We start from the raw sequence: 23744 nt of genomic DNA, 5'->3' as shown, positions 1-23744 counted from the left end.
AAGGCCCTCAGTGCCCTTGACCTCATTTCTAACTCAATTCACTCTCAATACAGAAGTGATTTCCCCACAGGCTGGCGTTTGTAACAGCCAGGGGGAATGGAGAAGTAGAGGGATCCTCTCCACCTTGGACTTGGAGGTGTACAGTCACAGTGACGCCCCCGCCCCCTCCCCCTGTTGGAACAGCATCAGACCTTGTTGGGCTGGTTAACGTCGTAGTTGGACAATGAGCCCAGGAGGTGCTGCAGGCCTGGGACATTGTCGTCATTGATAGCGTGGATGATGGCTTTCATCACAAAGGAGTCTTCCTCATCCTTGAGAGGGACCGTGAAGAGGGAAAAAGAGTTAGCTTGCTGGCCATGATCCTCTTATCAACATAAGAGAAATCAATGCTCATCTGTCAAGAGAAGCATTCAGAGGAAAGTAAGCCACTTCCTCCCCAAATCCACTTGGTCATGAAGGGAAGCAGGGGGTTTCTTTTGGCTCCTGCCATGTTGGAAACTAACACCACCTTCTGTTTACCTGGGCCTTCATGTCACTTGCATTATAACCCACACAGCAAACAGCTTTCAAGACTCAGATTTAGAACAACGACTGATAACCAACTACCCTCTGTGTTTATCTTAGCAATCTTTCAAAATATATAGTCCCCAAACCACTGTAGAATACAGCAGGCATAACCCAGACTCTTAAAAACCACAGAACCAAGGAAATGATACCTCTGATTTCTACACCGTTTTTTTTTTTTAAGATTTTAGTTTATTTTTAAGTAGGCTCTACCCCCAATGTGGGGCTCAAACTCACAACCCCAAGATCAAGAGTCACACACTCTACTGACTGTGCCAGCCAGGCGCCCCTGAATTCTATAGTCTTAATTTGTAATTCGTTCAATTATAGAATTGTTATTTTCTAATCACAGGAATTTCTTCCTTCTCTAGGTATAGAATCACATGGCATTCTCTGAAACCTGGTCACAACTAACATATATATATATACATAAAGACCCTAGAGGGGAAGAAGTATGAAAATAAAGGCCAGAAAAAGGAAAACAGATGCATTTCTCATTACAAAGAGAAAATAACTAGAGAATATTAACAACAACTTAGTTAAATCTTTGCCACTTTGTCAAAGTTTTCTTATAATAATAAGATATTTACCAAATACGGCACATTAAAACTAAGGAATAAGCCAGAAAACTCCCAAACAAAATCTCTGGACTTACAGGGGTATGGCTTCTAATATTTCAAATCTGGAAAAGCGTATCTACAGAGGCTGAGTCTCTGCTTTTGAGGCAGAATGGAGAAAGCATTTCTCTGGACTCTGCTTTCTCTTCTCTATGGATCTGAATCCACACAAACTTCATGAGCGTTTTAAAAATATTCGTACAAAGCCCATGTTAAGAATGTCACTGGTTTTGCTTTTCCATCACAATTCAAGTTGATGACTTAGAGACATTTGCATGAAAGTGACAGTAAAGAGAAATGGGGTGAATGGGAAGAAGAAGCAGATTGTTACCACAGGTCCCCATGATTAGCAGGACACCAGGACGATGAGGGAACCTGAGTTGTGGGAGGGGTCATCCCACCCGGAGCCCCTCACACCCCAAAGCCCTCTCCTACCCTAAACTTTGCATTGCGACACTTAGATTTTCCCCTAAGTGATTATTCAAGATGATTTTAATTTATAACATTTAATTGTTCTCATCTTACTTAGATTAATAGTTTTTGTCTTGTCCCTGGTTCCGCTGTTACCCTCAAACAATTCCCAAACCCAAACTTTCTCTTCCACCTCCTCCTTCTCCGACCTTGCTTTTCTCCCACTCCTATTTTCTTCTTAACATTTCCTATCTCTTTTTACTCTACAAGGCTACACCTGGAGTCTCAGTGAAGCAATAGTGTCAGGGGAAAAAAAAGAGCTGGTGTCTGCTGATGTGTGATCCTGCCCATGGAGTCCCTGGAGCCACTCGGGAAACACTCACTATGTAGTAGTCACGGGAGCAGGCTGGTTCTCACAGAACCACCCTTTCTGCCTTCTCTGAAGTTCCCTCTGCCTCCAGGGCTCCCAAAGCCCTGTTGTCTGTCAGGGGAGAGTCTTACTGAATTCAGATGCGTCCAATCATATCTGAAGAATTAATCTATGATTAGGTTTCAGTGTGGATTAAGGGAAAAAAATTATGGAGTTGTTCTCAAGGGTGTTACACATGCAATACAATGTCAACTGAGGAAGTGGGTTTAGCCGTCTGGTCTACCACGAACTCCCCCAGCAAGCCCCACAGTATTTGTCCTGATTTTTGGGTGGGGGTGTGTGTGTGTGTTGGCAGGAGGAGTGTCTGCCCGTTTTGTACTATTACAACCCAGTATTTTCCAAGGTTAAGTGGCAACAGAGGACTCTCATTTTATTCATGAAAATTAGAATAAACTCCTTCCTCTTCTGCTGGCCAGTCACTCATCAAACTGTGAGTGTGGGAGGGGTGGGGTGGGGGGTGGGAGTGTTAGAGGTAGTGGGTGGGAGTGGGTATGGTGCCAATACAAACAAAGAGAAAAAGAACAAGAGAAGCAACAAAGTACATCAAATCAGCCACCCGACTCCCTCCCTCGAGCGGAGGAAGAACAGGCTTGACACTTCCGTGACTTCACGTTTTCTGGGTTGTTGAACAAATCAAACAACCTGAACATTTGAAATACACAGTGCTAAGAAAGAACCTCACCAAGGCAAACAGGTTTGCTTACCAGAGTATCATCGCTTCTGGCAACACTCATGTTACTTCTGGACAAGAACGACCTGGATAATCTTTGGCACAGTGATATCAAGCGAACAGATTGCTTTAAAAAAAAAAAAAGGCAAAAAAAAAAAAAAAAAAAAAAACCATAAATGCAGGGGGAGAGGAAGAAAGAGAGCTTATATAAGGATACTCAAATTAGTGCAAATGGCAAATAGCATTAACTGCTGATGGCATGTTCTTTAGGGGTGGGAGGTCCTATAAGCAGGTTGGATCATATTTGCTTAAAGAAATTTCTAAAGGTCTTATAAATCAAGACAACAGGATAGAAATTCTCCTTCCACATTTCATTATTAACTACACAATTGCATAGCCTTCATCCCTTCTCTTAATATGTTCCTCTCTACTTTCTGAGCAGTGGAATCTTACCCTAACAAACCCCTTGCACATCCCCACCCAGAGAAGCATGGTATGCAAGGGTCTTGTCCTGTGTCCTTGTGCCCAGGCAAGCTCGTAATGGTAGCAATGTGACTATCAAAATTCATACAGTTGTCGGAAATAAACAGTGGGGAACTCCTTAGCCTATAGGACAAAAATACCCCTGCATTTACTCTCAAGGGCAAAAGCAACAATAAATAATTGTGTGTGTGTGTGTGTGTGTGAAAAAGAGAGAAAAAAAGAGAGAAACTTATGGTGGTTCTCTCTACATTTTAAGCCTATTCTCAGGGCTTCCTTCAGACTGTTAAGTCTTAGTAACCTAGTGCTGTGCTCCTCCTCATCCCTATCATGTTATCGCGAACCTGATGGGTGTGAAAATGAGGTACATTTCCGGCCCAATGCTCAGAGACATGGCAAGTACCTGCTTCCTCTGGGCTTCGCATGACCCTGGGCATAGGAAGACATCCTGTCACCTTGTTAACCTTGAATTTTTATTTGTTCAAGGTTGACTGGAATGTCTTTTAGAGCCATGCCCTACACAGCCCCTACGGAGGCCATCCACGCTGAAAAATTACAACAGACCACATGCGCATGGCCCTGCCCCACTCCCATCTCCACCACTCACAGACCAAGGCTGGATTTAGAGAACCATTTACACGAGTTCTGCTACAAACGCAATTCCATGCTGCTTACCACAAAGAACAGATTTATTTAAAATGCAGCTTGTTGCATTTAGGAAAAGACTGCACTGTACTTCTGTTGCGCTGATTTAAAAATCTGCCTTGGGAATGGTTTTGATTTTTTTAAAAAATTCAAAATTACATATGAAAATCAGAGTTAAAGAGGACTGAAATATTGTTTTTGCTTATCTTTTGAAAATAGCCTCACAGTGCAGAAGACTATAGAGTAAATTTAAACAAACAGACAAAAAAAGGATGCACTTTTGTATGGCCGGTATCAGAAGAGATGAGACTGGCCAGAGGCAGTGCCGCAGAGGAAAGAAATTAGTTAATTCTTCCCTGCCAAACACTCTTACTTTCCACTTCTTCCGGGCTGCAAACTTCTTGAACTTCTCCATGTTGACTGCCGACGCCTTTCTACTAAGTGCTTGCTGGGTATCTTTAGGCTAAAATCAAAGTCCAAGAAAGCAAATTTAGAGCACTCAAATGATGGAAATGTGTGCCATGACAACTTTTGGAAACCTCTAATTATTTGTGCACACACTCACCTTACCAAAACAACACACTCACCTTACCAAAACAACAAAACAAGTTGGGATAATACACAAGAGCTAGGAACCTAGTCTCCGGAGGTCAACTCTTGTGGCTAAGGGTTTGATAAAATCCATAAAGACTGGATCTTGGGAAAAGTTGAAGAGTTGAGCTTGGACCAGGCTGAATGTCAACTTCCCACACTGAGAGTTTGGGAATGGCAAGATTCATGGTGAGGTTATGTGATGAGGCATGTGAACTTAACATCATCAAGTAATTTAGAGTGGGTAGGGGACTCAGAGGTTAGCAAATCTGGCCTGTCTGACAGCATTAGAATCCCCTGTACTGCATCTTTTTAGGAGGCCATTAGCTCTACTGCCAAGAGAAGGAGACACCATTGCCTCCTCAGGGAGCCCAGGCAACTGCTAGGAGCTCACATAGCAGAACTCTCTGGATGCCCAAAACCTACTTCAGCAATGCAAATTGTTACACTGCAATCCCCTTACCAATTTCATGATTTTATTCTGTAACTGCCGTATTCCCCACCCTCAGTCCTTTCTGCTCTAGCTGGAGCAACTTTAGTTCTTTAACCCAAATGCCAATGGGTGTCTCAGGGAATGCAGAGGTATATAATATGCCAGGGGGCGGCCACAGGCTCAGTCACCTAGGCAGCTGTGCAGGGTTTGGAAGCCTTACGGAATGAGGGCTCAGTATTGGTAGACTTTCAGATTTTACAACAGACACTGGAAATCCGGGGTTGATATGATATTTATGCTGGAAATAATTCCAAAAAATTTAAAATATTCTCTGGGCCACCATCCGACAGGTCAAACCAAAAATGGCTGTTGAGTAGACTTGACCTTCAACTCCCCGTTTAGAATCCCGCGTTGTGACAGCTCATTCTTCTCCACCTCCATGACCATTAGGACACTCTCACCTGTCAGCCGTCTTAAAATACGGCACCAATATCAAAAACAATATTGCAGACGTGATCTGTGGTGAGACCCCATGGTAACTAGTAATACCCTAGGGCAAATGCATTCCAGGATGCCCTATAATACCAAACCAATCACAATAGGCAACTTACCTTGATCCAGGGATGCTGCAAACTATCTTGAATTGTCATTCTCTTCCTTTGTAGGGGGAGGGGAAAGAAAAAAAATGCTGTGACCATAGAAGCAAACACTAGGTTGTTTCCATGCCGGCTGGGCCTACTAAGCAGATGCTCTGGAAAATGCAGTTCAGGGCCTGCTTCATGGAAGAAAGCTGGAAAGAACGTTGGTCTTTCTGGGACTATTTTACTGTATCTGCAGGGACTGACTGAGCAGGTCCAAAGGGCCCTGCCTGCATTTTCCAAAGCGTTCCACATGGCATGCTTTCCTTTGCCACGCAGAACCAACCAGGTTCTCGTAAACGTGGCTGCATGCACAATCCAGGTATCATCCCTGGGTCCAGCTGAAGCCACAGCCGGGAACCCTTCAGGAATACTCACTTTGGATCCTTGACAAGGAGTCTTCTTATGAAATCTTTGGCTAGGGCACTGGTATTACTGAAGTATTCTTCCTCAAATTCATAGTTGACGGCCGATACGTTTGCTAACGTTTCTTGCTTAGTGTCTCCAAGAAATGGGGAGGCCCCACTTAGGCTGTTAATAAAGTAGGGTGCAGAACGTGAATAATTACCTCCTGGGTTGTCATGTAATTCCTATAATAGCTGATAAGGGGAGTGAGGCATCGGATTATAATCCGGTGCTCGGGCAGTTAGTTCAGAATCCAATTACATTTTATAGGGCATTTATCTGTCACGCACAAAAGCTTAATGCCTAGGATGCATTTAAAAAGTTAATTTGGAACAGCATCTAGTAGTTAAAAAAACACCCCTTTCCTATTTTCTCAGCAGTGATGGACAGCCATGCTTGTTTTCAGCGATTATGCGGCAGTTTCTGATGACTCATTGGGAATTAGAAGAACATGTTTAATTAGTATAAACTAAACGTGTTCTGGGGGTGTAAAATGAATATGTTTACATAAAAAGCATGCATAAACTGAAGAGATCAACATGACACATAGATGGTTAATAAGACATATGGTCTCAAAGAAAGAGGAAAGAATATGAGACATGGATTTTGATACTTACAGAATATAGGTTATTACCCCAATACTCCTAGACACAAAAACAAAACCAGAAGCAAATGTCAGAAGAACAGTAAAGTAAATCAGAAAGATGACAGCGTCAAGGGCATGCTCCTTACCACATATCTGCCTCAAGACCAAGAGGTTCATAGTTGACTATCTCAGGAGCTAAGAGGAAATAAACACATGTTTAGTTTTGAAAGAAAGTGAGTCAACAGATTCTATCATCAGGTATAAACTAGAAATATGTACCAGGAAAACAGATGATGTTACAGCAGGGGACATTTTGCCAGTATAATTCATTATATTTATGAGAAATAAATGAGCACAGGAGTAAAAGAAACTTACCAACAAACTCTGGTGTCCCAAATATGTTTTTGAATTCATTTCCAAAGTCAATTTTATGGGCCAACCCAAAATCAATGATCTTGATCCGAGGTTTAGGGACATTTCTATCCAAAAGCATTATGTTTTCGGGCTTAGAAAAAAAAAAAGAGAGAAATAGTACACCAGTGTTCAAAACAGTGTATTCATATAACCAAAAGGTGGAAACAACCTAATGTCCATCAACTGATCAGTGGATAAACAAAATATGGTATATATGTATATATGTATACACACACACACACACTTATATTAGAGTATTATTCAGCCTCAGAAAGGAAGTAAATTCTGACAATGCTACAACATGGATGTACCTTGGAAACATTCTGCTAACTGAAGTAAGTCAGACAAAAAAGTACAAATACTCTATGATTTCACTTATCAGAAGGACCTAGAATAGGCAAATCCATAGAGACAAAGTAGAAACGTGGTTGCTAGCCCCTGCAGGAGGAGGGATGAAGAGCTAGGGTTTAATGGATACAGAGTTTCAGTTTGGGAAGATCAATTCGTTCTAGAGATGGACTGTGGTGATGGTTGTATAACGGTGTGGATATACTTAAGGCCACGGAACTGTATTAAAATGGTTATTTTTATGCTATGTTTACTTTACCACAATAAAAAAAAAGTGCTATAATGTATTATGCTGAAGACAAAGTGGCAGAATTGTTCTCCCCTGAAAAAAAAACCACCAAAATTAGGGATGAAAGGGTAGCTGCAAGAGAATACCAGGGCAAAGAAATGTCGTGGTTTAGGTTCTCCCAGGGGCAGACCCGTGACAGGGATTCAGGTGCAAGTGGCTTATGTGGGAGGGGCCTCCAGGGAATACTTGGTAGAGGATGGGGAGACAGGAAGCAGAAGGAAGGAAACCCACACAAGGTATCTTGTCAAGGTGGGGGTGACTGGAGGGCAATCACCTTGGGGAACGTCAGGAGGAGTAGCACTGAGTTTTCCAACTGAAGCAGGAGGGAGTCGGGATATTTATCCACCATCTCCCCAACCTCCATTGCTAAGAGTGCTTCTGTGGGCATTTCCTCTGGCATCTGCAGCTCCCAGGGCCAGAAACCAGACGTCAGGCAGAGAGCCACAAGTGTGTGTGTTAGTGAGTGTTGGGGGGATCCGGATGGGGTCTCGACAGCTCTGCTACAATAAATATGGAGAAAGTCCTCCCTCCTCTGAAGTCTCATCCTAGCACCAATGATCCGAATCATTCACTTGACAGTCGATCACACGCTGCGTTGTGATCACTTCTCAATGCCTTGGATTCTATCTTGAATCTTGTATCATCATTGTGTATTGCCTGTGTATATGTATCTGCCTTCCCTTCCTAAAGAGGCCATAACTTCTCTGACAGTTACAAGTATGACATGCCTTTTTATCTCCCACAGTGCTTTGCCTCCAGGCAGGCAAAGACCCCAATTAGCCAATCTCAGAGTTTGTCTTGATCGATTGCCGGTGACAGAGTCAGGCCTTTGCATCAAGAGGGAGAAGACAGATCAAGACATCTTCCTCCTTACATGCCCTACAGCTACAGGGCCTGGGAACTGGGCAGCCAGTGGCCACTCTAGGCTGAAAACACCCCATAACCAACAGCAGCCCCCTTGCTTAGAGAGCCAGCTGGTAAAACCCTTTGCTTCTTCCCCAAGGATTCTTGAATGTAATCATTCATCTTCAGGCTCTATCCCACAAAGGGTCAGGAATCCTTGAGTAGCTATGCACTACATACCTGCTGATTTATCTTCCTAATTCCATCTGTTACACCCATACAGGATTAAAAAAAAAAAATGTATGTCTTTCAGATGCCTCAATTTTTCTTAACAAACAACCAACCAATGCTGTGATTTACATAACCTTCTCTCTAGCTTACACTCAGCAAAACATACCTTAAGATCAAAATGGGCAATCTGAAGGGAGTGCAGGTAGTAAACACCATTAAGAATTTGTTTGAGAAACTCGGTTGCTTCCTCTTCAGTCAGAGATTCCTTTTCAGCCAAGAAGTCGAACAGCTCACCACCTGCAACTCTGAAAACCAGGAAGCAGACGTTACTGGGGACAGTCTGGTTTCCCTTGTGTAGACCACTGGTGTGCTCAAATTTCAGGCAAGAGAATGGCATAAGAACAAGCTGGAACTAAGCGAGGAACCAGAATTCTCCATGTTTCTCACCACTAGTTGGGAATTCTGCCTTCAGGTACATTTGTGCTGGGAAGCACCTGGGTACCAACCTCCTCGTGTGCTATGTTCACAGGTGAGGGCAGGGAGCAGAGGTGTGATGGGGGGAGGAATGTATCTTTAAAACATCTTACTTACACATACATACGGGTGAAGTCTTAACTCACTGATTTAAAAACAAAACAAAATGATAAGCCAACTCTGTGTAGAATTTATAAAACATATCTTCCTCGTGCAGTCAGAGAGTGCCTGGAAAGTTCATAATCTGTGCGCTAATCAATTCTTTTAAGCCCCAAATCACAACATATGGCCTACAAGAGTTTTCTTATTGTTATTTTGTATCTGTTTATATATAAATCCTTGTATATTTATAAAAAATCACATTTAGTAATGAATTTAACAAATACCTTTCCTAGTAAGAATAAACATAAGCAAATTTGAAATGCACGAGGGTTGTTTAGGGATTTATGAATCAGTCTCCCTGGCCAGACTGTAAACCCCTGATGGACAGAGGTCAGCCCATGGCTGTCCCCCGGGGCTCACACAGTGCCAGCCACACAGCAAGAGCTCAGAACTTTGTTAGCCGGTGAATAAGCGAACAAATTCCCTGAAGAAATCCACAGCAGTAATTAATGGCAAATAACAGGGAACTTTTAATAAGAGTTTTTATAAGTTCATCTTTTCTCAAGTTTAACCATACATTCACTACATAATAATTAACTGCAATTATGCACATAAATGCTGTGTTCATTATCTTTCTTTTGGCAAGACAGCTCCATAAACATACCTACCACTTCCACATCCAGAAAAGAAAACCGGTGCTTACGAGATTAAACTCTAATGACAAGAAAGCCGACGTCTTCAAGAAAGGGGTCAGATCCTGCCCCTTCACTCTCTAAGTTGTTTTTCTTAGCCTGGCCCCAGGTCCACTAGCATCTGGATTGCTTGGGGCCTTTTAAAAATGCAGATTCTGGACCTCTGTTCCAGCCTGCTGCCTGAGAGTTTCCGAGAGTGGGGACCGAGAAACGCAGAATATCTAACCAGTGTCCCGGGTGATCCTTAGCACACTCAAAAGTGAGGAACACTTTCCAAAGTTTTTTTTTTTTTTAAAGATTTTATTTATTTATTTGAGAGAGAGAGAGAATGAGAGACAGAGAGCATGAGAGGGAGGAGGGTCAGAGGGAGAAGCAGACTTCCTGCCGAGCAGGGAGCCCAATGCGGGACTCGATCCCGGGACTCCAGGATCATGACCTGAGCCGAAGGCAGTCGCTCAACCAACTGAGCCACCCAGGCGCCCCCATTTTTCAAAGTTTTAATTGCATTCTCCTGATGCATGGCATCCCTCTGATATTTAGCATTTGGATGTTTATCTGAAAGGCGAGGTGACTCCCGGGACCCGAGCAGAGGGCTCATACAGACCTGCCACGGGCCCCAGAGCCTGAGCCAGCCACGAAGGCCAGGAGCCCTGCCTGGATGGCAGAGGTCTACAGGCAGCACTGACCGACACTCCCACGGTAGGGGCCTCCCTGCCTGTACCCTGGGGGCCTGCTGCCCTCCTCTCTCCACGGAGCCCTTGGCCATGAATTCTGCACTGGGAGCCCACCACTCCTCACTTTTCTATCTTCTTATTCCTCTTAAAACCAACAAAACAGGGAGAGGGATTCCTTCAACCCTGGGGGGGGGGAAGGGAGGGAAAAATGGGAAATGATGAACCAAGTAATTTTGAGGACGATGCTCTATATCTAGGTGCTTCCTTATCTCTGGCCAGCGCTGCCATGGACCGCGTGGTGGGGTAAGGTCCAGAGTTGGCGCACCTGGTACACATCTTAACTCTGCAGCTGGAAGCTTACGCCTTCACACTGGGCCTCATTTTCTCACCAGACAGGTATCATAGGACTTAGTCCTTTGAGGATTTGACCAACAGAAGGTAATAAATATACACGAAGAGACTAGCAAGTCCGTCAGGAGGCTGCGGTCAGTAAGCAGAATGGGTGTCATTTGAAGGAGGGTCACCACTGTCCCTGTCGAATGCCATGCCACCTGCCCCAGGGGTCCAACATGAAAACCCCCTTCCCGTCCTGCTTCTCCCCTCTCCCGCCCCCTCAAGTCCATTGTCTGGCCCAACCACTGCGCTCCCGGGAAGGGGGTGCTGCTGGGACTGTGGGGGCCGGCCCAGCCTTGCCTCACCCTGTCCCGCCTTCAGGGGTGTCCCCACTCCTGCTCGCTCACACAGACCACTTGTGCCTCTGGACACATCGGAAGTTTCCTGACAGTGAGAAGTGGCTGGGGTTGGATGCCTGGAGATGGGGTGAACCTGCTAGTACCCAAAACCGCAGTGCAGGGCGGGGGCCTGGGTCCCACTGTGGCTCCAGGCAAGGCCTTTGTTCCTTTGCTCTTAGGCAGCTTTCCCCACCTCACATCGGACCTGAGCTTCCTTTGGGTCAGTAAAGAGCAACTCGTTTCCTTCTCCTGAGGGCTCTAGGCTCTGTGGGGCAGGACAGCAGGGGCTGAGGAGACCCCAGTTCAAATCCTGCCCCATTACCCAACCTTGCTGAGCCTGGGACTGCTCTTCTGTAAAATAAGGGACAATCGCACACCACAGAGTTGTTCTGAGGTGCCAGGGCATGGAGAGCCCTTGGCGCTCAATAAATACTGTTTTTCTTCTCATCTGGTTTCAAACTGAAAGCCCTCCCACAGCGGCAGTGGTATGCTGGTCCATGTTTAACAATGGGCTCTCTGGGGTTGGGGGTGGGGACGAGGCCCAGTCCATTCCATTCCCGAGGTGTCCTGTTCCTCTCATGGCCATTTCAAGCCACCCCCGGGATGATGGTGACCGTGGGGTTGGGAGGCACAAAGAGCTCCGTGACCTGGACGAGCCAGCTACCGGCCCACTGAGACATTCTGTATTGTCCAAGGATGGCGCCACAGCATGTCCTGCCACCCGCTCTCCTGAGCTGTGATTGCGCCTCTGGGGCTCCGCCACCTTGAATCTCACCAGATCCTGCGGCCGCTCTGACCAGTAAGACAGAGCAGTGACTCCGCGCCAGCTTCGGTGTGGGTCTTCGTAGGCCTGTGGCTACCACATGCTGAAGCCTTCACGAAGAAGTGCGATGATAACAAAAACACCTCATGCGGTACGACGAAACACTGGAAGATGGGACGCCCCATAAACAGAGAAAGAAGCCGAGGAGCATTAAGCAAGGAAGACATCTTGGAAGTGGATCCTCCAGGCCAGCTGACACCATCGAAGTCAGACTCTCCATCTGAGCCCTTCTAGAATTCCTGACTCACAAAATCGTGTGCAAAATAAAATGGTCATTTCAATCTGCTTTGGTGGACACGGTGAGCACACCCATGCTCCCCGTGGAGGAAGGACCTGCTAGCTGACTACCGTGGGGACACCAGAGCTTGCCTCTGCAGGAAGCTGCTGCCCAATGTCACGCCCAGGGGCTGCTGAGCATAGGAACATAAAGCTGGGCTGAAGAAACTTCTATGAAGGGCTAGATATAAATATTTCAGGCTTTGGGGGCCATAGAGCTCTGCCACAACTACTCAACTCTGCCCAAGTAAGGAGAGAGCAGCCTCAGACAATATGTAAATGAAGGGGTGTAGCTGTGTTCCAATAAAACTTTATTTATAAAAATAGGTGGCCTACCCTGACATAAAGGTCAGGTCACCTCAACCTGGGGCAACTCTAAGGGTCCTTCAGAACTTTCTGTTGGGCCAGCCGGGGCTGCCACTGAGCTGCAAGGCAGCATGGCCTCTTCTGCACTCAACTGCTCCTTCCCCTCCGTTCCATGTCTTGATCCTAATGGCAGTTCTTCATAAACATCTCGCACACTCTTCTCCATCTCAAAGTCTGCTTCCCTGGGAACCTATCCTGCCTCCCACCAGATCTGGGGGTAGTTTGTTACACAGCAATAGATGACCAGAACACTATCTTGAACTGGGTCTGTTCACTTGGTTCGGCCAACAGAAACCAGGTTTGCCTTTCCCTGGGCCTGCTCACCTCCTGCCCTATTCAGTCTTCCTGTCTTGAGCAACTCAACTCCCACAGTGCTTCCTGACCACATTTGTGAGAGCCAGGAACAACCCTGGAGGCCCCAGAGTGAAGGAGAGTGAGGGACCAGCCCGCAAAGTGGTGGTGCCTGACCAAGACTGAGAGGAAGGAGGCATGAATCATCTCTGATTTCTCCGCCACCCTTCTCCAGGCCCTGTTCAAACCTCATGGTGTTCATGGTAAGGTCCATGCTGTGGCTCATCCAGGGGATCATTCAGCTGGGCTTCAGCAGTGTTGGGAGGGCCCCCATCTCACTGCGCCTGGACCCATCACTGGCTCCGTGGTGCCCTGAAGGCCATTACAAATATATACATTCTCCTTCACACCAGTACGGGAAGGCAGATGTTCTAGCCATCAATTTTAAATATAGCTTATCAAATATTTAGTCATTAATCAAGGCAACACTAAATGACTTCAGTGAAGGTTTGGGGGCACGATAAGCATCATTGGATAATTTACCCCATTTGTTCTTCAAATCTCAGAAGGTTGAAAGTGACCGGAGGATTTTTTTCCATATACATGCTTAGAACCAGAACGCAAATGCTTACGATGTTGTTGGCGAACAGCAGGATAATGTTAGTAAGATCAGTCAAAACCTTGGTATTTCCACCCTTTGTTCCAAATTTTACATTTTGCTTAGGAGAAGGAAGATTGATGGGGAGGGAGAGATGCGCAATCTGTGCAGCAAATTGAGAAAGCAAGTCTAACCTCCTTTATTAGGTCTTTGACTCAGAGTGTTTGAAATTATAGCATTATCATGGAAATTGTGTGAAATGCATGCTAATAAGCATTGCTGTGTTCACCAAGAAAGCTGGAAGGTAGGAAGGTTCCTTCTCCTCCTCATGCCTTCCTCTACCGCCAATGCCTCCCCTAAAAGGCAGCCATCATGGAATGTAGTTAGGATACATTAGAATTTTAAAAACAAAGGGGGCCTTCAGAGTGACAGAGACATTATTACAGAATTCCAATTTCTAAATTATAATACTATTCAGGGTCCCTGACTTTGGCTAGTAATTGTCCAAGATATAGCAGGACGTGTTCTGGACTAGATCTGGTCATAAGCTAAACTGTAAGGGACTCTTGGCTACAAGCTAACTACACCTGATGAGGTATCTCAAGGCAAATGCTATGATTCATCAGTGTTGGGCTGGTTTCCCCATATGGTGAATGGGGAGCCACTGGAACAATTCAGGGCACGCTCCCGGGGTCCTGGCCTGCTATCACACTGGCCCTGGGAGGTGGCATGGCAAGAGGGAGGACTGGAGGGACCTTAGCACATAGGCCCCCAACCCTGGCTCTGGCCCTAGGCTGTGGGTGACTTGGAGGAAAGTATGGAGCTCCCAGCACTGCTCCGGGCCTCAACTTTGCCATCTGTAAAATGAGAGGGTTGAACAATTGGGCCAAGTGACTCTCTGACCTTCCTGTGCATCGTAACTGGGGGAATATGGCAAAAATACAATTTCCTAGAATCTACTTCCTACTTCCTTCTTTCAGGCCTGGCCTCTGTAATATCCTGTACTATCCTCCGCTCACTCTCTCCCCTCTCTCTTTGGCTACCTGAACACTAATGACCCAGCAGAGGACCCCAAGGGGGACCAGGGGCAGCAGAGATATTAAGAAGAAAGAATATGGATCCCTGAGTCACTGTCTGGAGGACAGCCATCCAACCTGCAACATCCACATTGTACTTTGAGTGAGAGAGAAATCCTACTACGTTAAGCCACTGATATTTTGCAGTTGTGTTCCATCTGTTCTAAATACAAATCTATTTAATCAGAAGTAAGAATACAATGTATTTTTTAAATTAAAATTAGAGGAAAGCAACCAATGCAAAGCACAGAGTACGCTAACTATTCTAATTATCTAGTGCTGGGCAACACATCTCCCCAGAACTTAGTGCCTTTAAGCATGATAATCATTTTCTTATCTCCTTCGGTTTCTATGGATCCGGAATCTGGGAAGGCTTGGCTGGGGAGGTCCGGCTTCAGGTCTGTCACAGGGGTGGCAATCAGACAGGAGCTGCGGCTGACAGCACAGGGATGCTGGACCGCCTGGGGGACTGTCTGGGCACCTCTCTCCACGTAAACTCATGGCTCCATGCGGCCTCTCCACCTGGGCTGGTCTGGGCTTCCTCACAGCATGGCGGACTCAAGACAAGGAGACTGTTGACATGGGAGTTCCGGGCTCCAGGCCAGTGTCCCAGCAAGCAGGGTGGAAGCTGCTTCAGCAGCCATACAACACTAAAAGCAAGTTGAAAGCTCCTCCGGATTCAACAGGAGGGGGTTTAGAATTCATCTCTTGATGGGGGAACTTCAAGGCTCTAGACAGCATGTAGGACAGGAGAGGATGTTGCAATCATCTTTGGAAAACATGTCACATTACCTATGATTGACGAACTGAAATTCTCGGTCTTACTTCACCTAAATGTGTATTTTATGGGGGTGAGGTATAGTAGTTGTATCAATTAGCTAGGACCACACCAACAAACGGGGTGGCCCAACTAACAGAAATTTCTTATCTCAAGTTCTGTTGGCTCCAAGTCTGAAACCAAGGTGTTGGCAGCACTGTGTTCCCTCTGAACCCTCTAGAGGGATCTTCCTTGCTTCTCCTAGCTCTTAGCAGTGTGCCAGCAACCTCTGGTGTCCTCGGTCTGGAGAAGCACCACTCACTCCGGGCCTCAGCCCTCACATGGCCTTCTCTCTATGCATGTCTGTGTCTGTGCCTCAATTTCCCCTCTTATAAGGACACCAGCCCGACTGGATGAGCACCCACCCTAGTGGCTTCATTGTCCCTTGACAACATCCATGAAGGCTCTATTTTCAAAGAAGGTCACATTCTGAGGTGCTAGGGGTTGGGACTTCAACATATCTCTTTTCTTTTTTTCAGGAGGTGGGTACAATCCAACCCCTAATAGGCAGAAGCTGCTCACAGGCTGCAAACAAAACGTTACAGGATGGCTAGAGCAAATGAGACTCGGTGAGGGTAATTAGAATCCACTAATGTTTTTCATTAGCCTCACTTTCAGATTCTCCTAGGAAGGAAGGGTTCCTTCACGCACTGTTACAAAAACTTTTAATCCAAGTCCGAAAAATGTGGGGGGAGAAATGCATATCTGGTCCTGTCCCAATGTAATTCCCCCGACACTCTGAGATGTGGTGGACCTCTCCTGGCGGACGTGATGTGAAGGTCGAGGGCAAGTGCCCAGCCACTTCCTGCCTCTACTGTCTTCACTCCCTGCAGAATGTTCTTTCTTGTTAATCTAGGGGAAGCCCTGGAGGGTTTTCACACTCTCACCTCTCACCTTCCAACTGAATTCCCCTGGGTAACTGAGGACTTTGGGGAATGCAAAACTGAAGCTGGGAATCCGAAGGGAAAGGTAAACACAATACCCTCCTTCTCGATTTTGCGAAATAGGTTTAAGATTTAAGGCCTGCGGTAGACTGGGGGCCTGAGAACACCATTCTCTGCTTATATACCGTGTTGCCCCCAAGGTACCTTATAAATAGCATCAAAGGAGTTCCTGATCTTCACACCTCCTCTGAATTAGCCCTGCCTCCTTTGAATCCAAAACATAAGCTGTCTCTGAAAATACATTTTCTGTTTTCACCTCAAATTCAAGTTCAAGGAACAACTTAAAAGGAGTTCTGGGGATTCTCACGGAACAGCATGCCTGACACTCAAAGTTCATGGGGGGGAGTGATGTTTCACTCTACCCAGAGAGGCGGTGCCGAAAGCAGGGAGGAACCTTCTGAGGGTTTCTAGAATGAAATCCCTACGGGAAGAACGTCACTCCAAGGGTAAAAGGCGTTGGAGGCAGGCATTCTGGGTTTCGATCTGGGCTCTGTGACTTCAGATGGGTTAAGTTACTTCAAGAGACAGTTTCTTTGTCTATAAAATGGGGATAATAATACCTACTGTTCATTATTACTACTAGGGATGAAAGGAGAAAAATATGACTTAGGATATGAGCGTCTGGCACCCGGCACTTGGATTAATATTCCAGGCAGCTGTCCCTGACCTCCACTCCACTTAGTCACGGGTGTCTGTGTGAGGAAAACCCGTGAGCTACTCTCTGTGTCTCTCGTCCAGACACCAGCTTATGGGGTGGGATTCTGACGTGGCCGTGAGGCTACTCACTGTGGTTAAAAAGCAGGGTTTCGGGGCGCCTGGGTGGCTCAGTCGTTGAGCATCTGCCTTCGGCTCAGGTCATGGTCCCAGGGTCCTGGGATCGAGCACCGCATTGGGCTCCCTGCTCGGCGGAAGGCCTGCTTCTCCCTCTCCCACTCCCCCTGCTTGTGTTCCCTCTCTCGCTGTCTCTCTCTCTCTGTCAAATAAATAAATAAAATCTTCAAAAAACAAAAAACAAAAAACAGGGTTTCCCTGAAATGAGGAGACGTTCCTGAGGCCACAAACCTGGGGAAGAGGTGGGTTCTTAGACATTTAAGTTGGAAGGTGGGCCTCGGCTCCGTTTCCTTGGGTCTGGACACAGAGGAGTCAGATGTACTTGAGGGCAGCGAGGGGGACGACGGGAGAAAGTGTGTGCTGAGGGGGGAGGTGGGTGCAGGCAAGCAGGAAGAAGTGCTGGCAGTCCCACCCCAACACCATCCGCTTACTGTGACTATTTCTCTTCTTTAACATGGTCCCGTCTAGACAGTGCAACAAAAGATTTCAGACAAAGTGGTTCCTTGCTTAGTCAGTCAAGAGCATGAAGGGAATACCAAGGCCTGTGTGGAGGTGAGAGAGGTGATGAGGGACATTCCTCAAGGGAAGTTCAGTCTCAAGGGCCAAAGTGACCCCCACACCCGGACACTGCCCTGTCCTGCCCTGCAGCCCCCCACATGGCCAACCTAGCAGGTCTGTGCTTACCCAGGGAGCTGGCACATTCTCTTACAGAAGCCACTCCATTTGGGCAGAACAGAACTTTAACTTGGTCTCTCTTTTTTTTTTTAAGATTGATTTATTTGAGAGAGGAAGAGAGAGAGAGAAAGAGCGCGAGCATGGTGCGGGGGGCGGGGGGAGAGGCAGAGGGAGAGGGAGAGTCTCAAGTAGACTCTACGCTGAGTGCGGAGCCCGATGCAGGGCTCGGTCTCACGACCCTGAGATCACGACCTGAGCCAAAACCAAGAATACGACACTCAACCGACAGAGCCACCGCCAGGTGCCCCTTTAATTGGTCTCTTAAAAATATTATAGAAGAAATACATATTCTCCTTAAGAAAAATTAAAACAGCCATATATAAAACTGAAGTCCCTTCTGACTATCGCCCTCCTCCCCAGTCCGGGCCCTCTCCCTCTCCACCTCCTCCGAAGTGTACACTACTTTGAATATGCTGAGTAGCCCCCCAGAACTTTCTCTGTATATTCTGTGAACTGCACAGCACTACATTTTAAGGACATAAATGGTATCAGAGTATATGCACATCATTCTGCAGCTTGCTACCTCGCTTTGGCAATGCTCGTTGGTACGAGCTCTTGCGTGCTCCTTTGTGTGCTGCCCGACAGCCATGGGGATGTCAGACCCGTGTTTACTTGGCCATTCCCTGGCTCATGGGCTCTATGTTGTTTCTAATTTTTCACGATCACAAACTACGAGGCAATGATTTTTTTTGTGTGTACCTGCCTCCTAAAGATGTAAGGGTTTTTCTAGACCCTCAGATGCATAGCCTGATTTGGAATTTCTAGGTCATAGGATATGCTTGTTTTTATTTTATTTATTTTTAAAGATTTTATTTATTTATTTGAGAGAGAGTGCAGAGCAAGAGCGAGAGAGAGAGAGAGAGAGCATGAGTGGGGGGTGGGGGGCAGAGAGAAAAGCAGACTCCCCGCCGAGCAGGGAGCCCGACACGGGGCTCGATCCCAGGACCCCAGGATCATGACCTGAGCCGAAGGCAGATGCTTAACCGACTGAGCCACCCAGGCGCCCTGGGATGTGCTTGTTTTCAGTTTCGATTTATCCTCCTCCAGCTGTAGCTGGCGAACGTGATGTGGCTTGTATAATACCAAGCACACAACGCCTGTGCTTAGTATTATTACTTTGGGCCAATCCAGTGGATGACATTAATGACTCGCTGCCGTACCCTACGTGTCCCTGCTAGCAGTGAGACAGACAGCTGCTCTTTCAGATCAAAAGACTGCTCATTTTTCACGTTGATCAGCCTTTTGTATCTGCGTGAGTGTAAACCGTCCACACTCTCTGCCCATTCTCCTACTGGACTGTCAACCGTTTCTTAATTTTACTCAACTGATAAGTGTTCCATCATCCTCTCGACTCTAAACCTCGATCTCTTCTAGATTCCCAGTGTTTTCTCCCAATCTGTCATTTGTCTTCTAACTTTGCTTAAAGTGATGCTTTAAACAAGTTCTAAATTTGGATGCACTCAAACTTATCACTCTTTGCAGAAATCAAGATTTTCGAAACCAAATGTGCACACAATGAAACAGCAGGTGGAGCTTAGCAGCGAGGGAGCCGGGGCAAGTCCTCATCTTCCCGCGTCTGCAGATTTTAACAAGGGCTGCCTGTGAGCCCAGAGAGGCGGGTGGAATTTCAAAGGCTTTTCCAGCACTGATGTTCCTCCCCAAACCCATGTGTGTCCCTAGCCCGGGAGCTACCTGAGGGGCAGCATGCCATGCTGTCGATCCCCTGAGCCTGTCGCGGTGGTAAACTGGGGCTCCGAGAGCAGCTTACATGCGTCTCCTCCCCACTCTGCCTGGAGTGACATCAAGTTGGAACTGGAAACTGGCCACGGTGGGATTTGTACCATAGAAATAGACAAACATTACAAATCAAGGCTTCCCTTGCCTGGAGAGCCGGCTGTTACACATTTTTTTCCAGCACACCACAGATCTATAGCATCCTCGGCTCCGCCACCTGTCTGCATAACCTTCAGCTGTGAGCTGCTATTCCTCACGGACGACTCTAGTCAGAAAAGTCCTTCTCATGTAGACCTGAAATCTAGCTCTGGTAACACAGGTCCCGATCCTGCCTTCTAGAACAGGGGTCAACGAACTTTTCTGTCAGAGGCTTTGTAGACTATTTGGTCTCTGTTGCAACTTTTCAACTCTGCTATATAGTCTTCTTGCTTTTTCCTTCAACCATTTAAAAATGTAGAGCCATTTTTTTTTCCCCCTCCAGAGCTGTGCACAAATAGGCAGCAGGCTTTGGCCCACTGGCTGTAGTTTGCCAAGCCCTGCTCAGGAACAACATGGTCACAGAACACAAGACACTCTGTGACCTACACATCTTCATTCCCAAATCTAAAGATGGGTCTCACACACCCCCGGCTCTTTTGTTTTCAAGCCTAGGATTCTGCTGGGGTTGCTCCTAAAGTCAATTCCAAATCCAAGTGAAGTGATTTAGGAATGTTTCTAGAATGTGCTTTCCTGGGTGTCTGCAGCTATGGTGAGGTTGATGCACAGGCCCAGTCAATGGCAGGAAAAGGTACGGAAGTCTGGAATGAGGTCAGTCAGGCGCTCTGGCCAATTCAGGAGTGTCAAAGAATCCATAATAAGCGGAACACGGGGACTCTACCCGTGTGCTAGCTGTGTGACCCGGGGTAAGGCACTTCACCTTTCTGGGCGTCTGGTAGAATAAAGATGGCTGCAAATTCTTACATGACCCACTGAAAGCCGGTCTCTTTCTCCTCACCTCGGACCTGGGCAGGCTCTGTGTCTGCTTGACCAACGGAAGATGGAAGACGTGATGCTGTGTCAGTCTTAAGACGCTGAGAGCTTCCATTTCCTGTTTGGAATACTTGGCCTAGGAACCCAGCTACCACGCTATGGGTGACCCCAAGCAGCTCTGGGAGTGGTGCACACCGAGCAGAGTCAGCACCCCTGACTGAACTCCCAGCCGACAGCCAGCACCACCCTGCCGCTCAGATGAGGGAGCTGCCTGGGAAGGGGACCATCCAGCCCCACGCGGTGGCCCAGCTGATGCTCCAGGGAGCAGAGATGAGCTGGCACAACCCATGCCCACATCGTAGATCCGCGATCAAAACAAACGACCGTTGCCATTTTAAGTCATTAAGCTTTGGAGTGGTTTGTTATAAAGCAAAAGACACCCAGAAAGGAGGCTTCAGAACCCCACCTCCTTGGGCTTCTGTGAGGATTACATGACATGCCATTTATAATGTACTCAGCTCAATGCCTGGCACATAAATGTCCTCCATGAATGGCAATTATTCAGAAAAAATACAGCTGCTGGAGTTTCCTCCCAGGTATAGGGGAAATGGTTCACCTCCTTATCTTACAGGTTTTGCTTTTCAGACCAAGCTTTCTAAAGAGGCTGATGTTTCTTGTGGCTTCTTCATTAAGCGAGATGAAATGAAAAGCACTTAGCACAGAGCAGGGCATGTAGTAGTTGCTCAGCAAACGTCAAAAATCCTTCTGCTTTGATGTCCAGAAACCTCCACAGAAGCCCCAACTTGTCTCAAACCTCCACTCCCAACCCGCCTCCAGTCCACCATGTAACCCCTCCATCTGGGCAGCTCTGTCTGATCCTCAAACTCTCCAGGAACTACAAATTTTATTTCAGTTCCTTTGTATCCTGGCAGACATGGGGCTTCCATGATTCAAGGGGGACAGACGGTTGTCCTTGGCAAGAAAGCCTGAAATGGTATTGAATAATAAATAGAGAGCGGGTCTATATGCTTTTGGGGATGTATGCTTTGTGTGTGAGGGACCAAACCCATGACTTCTGGCTGTGGCAGGAAAAGGAAGGTTCCAATCTTGTAGAAAGACCCACATTTTGGAATTGAGTTGGGATCTCCAAGGTCCCTTGCTTCAAAAATCTGGTCTTCTATCATCATGAGGGACTAATCCGCGAAGCTGGATCAAAGCATGGTCTCTATGGGAAAATGCAGATTTTAAAGCAATCACTTTCATTCACTGATGAAAGAGCAGAATCAGGACTATTTTTTTTAGTACCCGAGACAGAAGGAGAATGCTGGGTTGGTAACGAAAAAATGCATCATGATTTATCAATACCAGCAGGCAGGAGCAGACTGCATTTCCCAGTAGTGAAGAAGGTGCTGGGGGCTGTGGCCACAGCCGAAAGAGCAGCTGTGCTCCAGTCCGAGTGCTCCCTGACAGGATTATCCACCCCTCGCTTAAATGATGGCATGCTCAAATTCAAGACCGGAATAATGGAGCCACAGTGTGCTGAGGCAGATTTTCAAATAGGAGGCTGTGGTTTTCAGCTAGACAAGGTACTAAAAAACCAAAACAACCCCCCCACCAAAAAAAAAAAAAAACCACTCTTTTTCTTTTTAATTGAAGAAGCTTTATGAGAAATATAATGAGGCATTTATAAAACAAGCCAACAAACCCAAAACAATTTTATTTCTCTTCCTCTTTCAGGGAACAGGATCAACTTGCCCTCTGCCCATTGACTAGATCAAAATGATTGCAACTCGTGAAAACATGCTATTGGTTCGGAGACGTGGTTGGTTCTTCTCTGGAGAAGAAAACACTGATGGTTGTTTTTTGGGTGATCGGGCAATGGGGTGACATGTCACACCTACGGGATGTCTCATGTGGGTGGTCATCACTCCTACGGTGAATTCCCGTGTGCCACAGCTCCCTCCCCACACCCCCAACTCTGAGCACTTGCTTGTTTTCTCATTCCCTACTTGAAGTTTTGTTTCCATACTGAATAGAGAGAGAAGCGACATGGGAAAGAGGAACGGATGGAGGAGGGAGCATACAAATACGCCAAAGTGATAAAACCAGTTTAGAGCTTCCAGAAAACTTCTAGAAACAAACAAAAACAATGGAGTCCATCAGTTCAGGAAGGGAAGGAGGAGAGAAGTGGAAGACCACAGGCATGAAAACCTTCATAGAAAATGGCTCAGTGTGCTTTCCAAATAATTCCATGAGAGCAAAGGAAGCCCTTGAAGAGAGGTAATAATGTGCAAGAAAGGACCGTGTTGGGAGCCTGGTGTGGACGCTTGCAGAATCTCAGGTTTCTGGGTTTGAGCGATGAGAAGCATTGGATCTGGAGCCACCCAGGCCTCCGTTCTGATGGGGGTGGTGGGGAAGAAGAAAGGGAGGGTAGAGCGGGAGAGTCAGCAGCGTCCACGCCAGGTGCAATTACAAGCAAATTCAGACAGGAAAAAACAGATGCTGGCGTGCCAGAGAGGGGGCGCGGGGTCAGAGTAGACCCTTAACGCGAGTGCAGGGAATGCAGTGTGGACTCAGAAACTCAAGCACAAGGCCTATCCCCCACTGGCCAACATCCTGAGGACCGCAGACAGTCATGGGCCCTACATTTCAAGAGAGATGTGGATCCTGGAGAACATTCAGGAAATGCCACACCAACAATGAAGGTGATACACAGGAGGCTGACTGTAAAGACGGTGCCGTCCTTGGGACGTTTACGGTGGCCAGGAGATGCAGGAATGCTGGGCACACTTGGCCTCAGGGAGGGAGGAATCCCTGGCTGGGCCGGTGCAGGCAGGGAGCCCATGAGACAGGCCACAAGTGGTCTTCTGGTATGGCGTCCCAGAGCTCAACGGCCGAGCCTGCCGACCTAGGTACCACAAATAGGGTACAAGCGTGTAGAGGTGCAGGGGCCCCAACCCTCGGGGGGCTGGATGGAGCCCAGAGGTGCCTGGCTGGACCTTCAGGGTGGCTGTCT

At 46.9% G+C, this 23744-nt stretch overlaps 1 protein-coding gene across 7 annotated transcripts in view; it reads right to left on the bottom strand.

The window, feature by feature from the left end:
* Positions 1-23744, bottom strand: part of DAPK1 (death associated protein kinase 1) — a 176882-nt gene that overhangs the window by 45047 nt on the left and 108091 nt on the right. For all 7 annotated transcript variants that reach the window (XM_032392944.1, XM_032392941.1, XM_032392939.1 and 4 more), the window contains exons 4-12: positions 8762-8900; positions 6846-6975; positions 6617-6665; positions 6502-6528; positions 5858-6010; positions 5453-5498; positions 4191-4280; positions 2727-2819; positions 192-311 (exon numbers count right to left, since the gene is read on the bottom strand). In XM_032392944.1, coding sequence (XP_032248835.1) covers positions 192-311; positions 2727-2819; positions 4191-4280; positions 5453-5498; positions 5858-6010; positions 6502-6528; positions 6617-6665; positions 6846-6975; positions 8762-8900 — 847 coding nt within the window. The remainder of the gene's footprint in view (positions 1-191; positions 312-2726; positions 2820-4190; positions 4281-5452; positions 5499-5857; positions 6011-6501; positions 6529-6616; positions 6666-6845; positions 6976-8761; positions 8901-23744) is intronic.

Source organism: Phoca vitulina, unplaced genomic scaffold, assembly GCF_004348235.1.
Source record: "Phoca vitulina isolate PV1807 unplaced genomic scaffold, GSC_HSeal_1.0 scaffold70, whole genome shotgun sequence".
NCBI lineage: Eukaryota > Metazoa > Chordata > Mammalia > Carnivora > Phocidae > Phoca > Phoca vitulina.
The sequence above is the reverse complement of the archived record's forward strand: the minus strand, read 5'-3'. Positions and strand labels throughout refer to the sequence as shown.